Genomic DNA, 1,553 nt, shown 5'->3' with positions numbered 1-1,553 from the left:
CCTGTGGGAAAGCACAGGTGGAATGGGGAGAGGGAGGCGGGAGGAGGGTGGGGGGCACCCTGGCATGGGGTGGGGGTGGCACCGAGGGATCCCTGGGGACAACGGGAGCTCTGGGAGCTGCATCAGCCCGAGAGGGTCCCCGTGGGGGCCCGGGGGGCTCTGTGAGCCTCCCTTGGCTTGAGGGGGTCTCCATGGTCTCCCTTCTCCAAGGATTTCCTGGAGCCCTGGGGAGCTCCAGGGTTTCCCCTTGGCCCCAGAGGGGCTCTGTGGTTGTCTCTCCCAATCCAAGAGGGGCTCCATGGTCTCCCATGGTTCCACAGGGGATCTGGAGCTTGCCTTGGCCTTGGGGGACCTCCATGGGTCCCCTTGATCCAAGAGGGGTTTCCATGATCTCCTTTGAGTCTCTCCATGGTCTCCCTTGAACCCTAAGGAGCTCCAGGGTTCCTCTTGGTCCAAGAGGGGTCTCCATGGATTCCTTTGGAGTGAGAGGGTCTTTCCATGGTCTCCCTTAAACCTTGGGGATCTCCAGAGTTTCCCTTGGCCCACGAGGATCTCCATGGTCGCCTGTCAATCCAAGGGAATTTCCATGTTTGCCTCTCTCAGTCCAAGAGGTTCTCCATGGTTGCATGGCTAAATCCAAGAGATCTCCATGGTGACCCCTCTCAATCCAAGAGATATCCATGGTTGTCCCTCTCAGTCCCAGAGGATCTCCATGGTCACCTCTCTCAATCTCTCAGTCCAAGAGTATTCCATGTTTGCCTCTCCAATCCAAGCAGATCTCCATGGTTGCCCTTCTCAGTCCAGGAGGATCTCCATGGTCACTTCTCAATCCAAATGGTCCAAGAGGTTCTCCATGGTTGCATGGCTAAATCCAAGAGATCTCCACGGTCACCCCTCTCAATCCAATGTTGTCCCTCTCAGTCCCAGAGGATCACCATGGTCACCTCTCTCAATCTCTCAGTCCAAGAGTATTCCATGTTTGCCTCTCCAATCCAAGCAGATCTCCATGGTTGCGCCTCTCAATCCCAGAGGATCTCCATGGTCACCTCTCCAAGAGTATTTCCATGGTCACCTCTCTCAATCCAGGAGGATCTCCATGGTCACCTCTCTCAATCCAGGAGGATCTCCATGGTTGCCCCTCTCACTCCAAGGGTATTTTTACAATCCCATTCCATGATCCCATGGTCACTCCATGTTTGCTCCTCTCAATCCAGGAGGATCTCCATGGTTCCTCCTCTCAATCCAGGCAGATCTCCATGGTCACCTCTCAATCCAGGAGGATCTCCATGTTTGCTCCTCTCAATCCAGGAGGATCTCCATGGTTGCCCCTCTCAATCCAAGGGTATTTTTACAGTTGCCTCTCTCAATCCAAGGGTATTTCCATGGTCACCTCTCAATCCAGGAGGATCCCCACGGTTGCCCCCTCAATCCAAGCAGGTCTCCGAGCTCTCCCGTGGCCCCGGGGCTCTCGGGTGCCCGTTCCCGTGGGCGCTGCACCCCCCGTGCCCCGTGCCCGCTCCCGGGGGTGCCGCGGCTCTGGGCGCGTGCGGGGC

General features: G+C 57.0%; 1 protein-coding gene across 1 annotated transcript in view; it reads right to left on the bottom strand.

Moving 5' to 3' along the window:
- Window positions 1-558, bottom strand: part of LOC102040753 (RNA-binding protein EWS) — a 23,739-nt gene extending 23,181 nt beyond the window's left edge. Inside the window, exon 1 of the mRNA XM_031065573.1 lies at window positions 515-558. Within this exon, the coding sequence (XP_030921433.1) occupies window positions 515-558 (44 nt within the window). The remainder of the gene's footprint in view (window positions 1-514) is intronic.
- Window positions 559-1,553: the final 995 nt, after the last annotated feature.

The sequence above is a fragment of the Geospiza fortis genome, unplaced genomic scaffold (genome assembly GCF_000277835.1).
Source record: "Geospiza fortis unplaced genomic scaffold, GeoFor_1.0 scaffold518, whole genome shotgun sequence".
NCBI classification, from domain to species: Eukaryota; Metazoa; Chordata; class Aves; order Passeriformes; family Thraupidae; genus Geospiza; species Geospiza fortis.
This window is presented reverse-complemented; position numbering and strand designations above follow the sequence as displayed.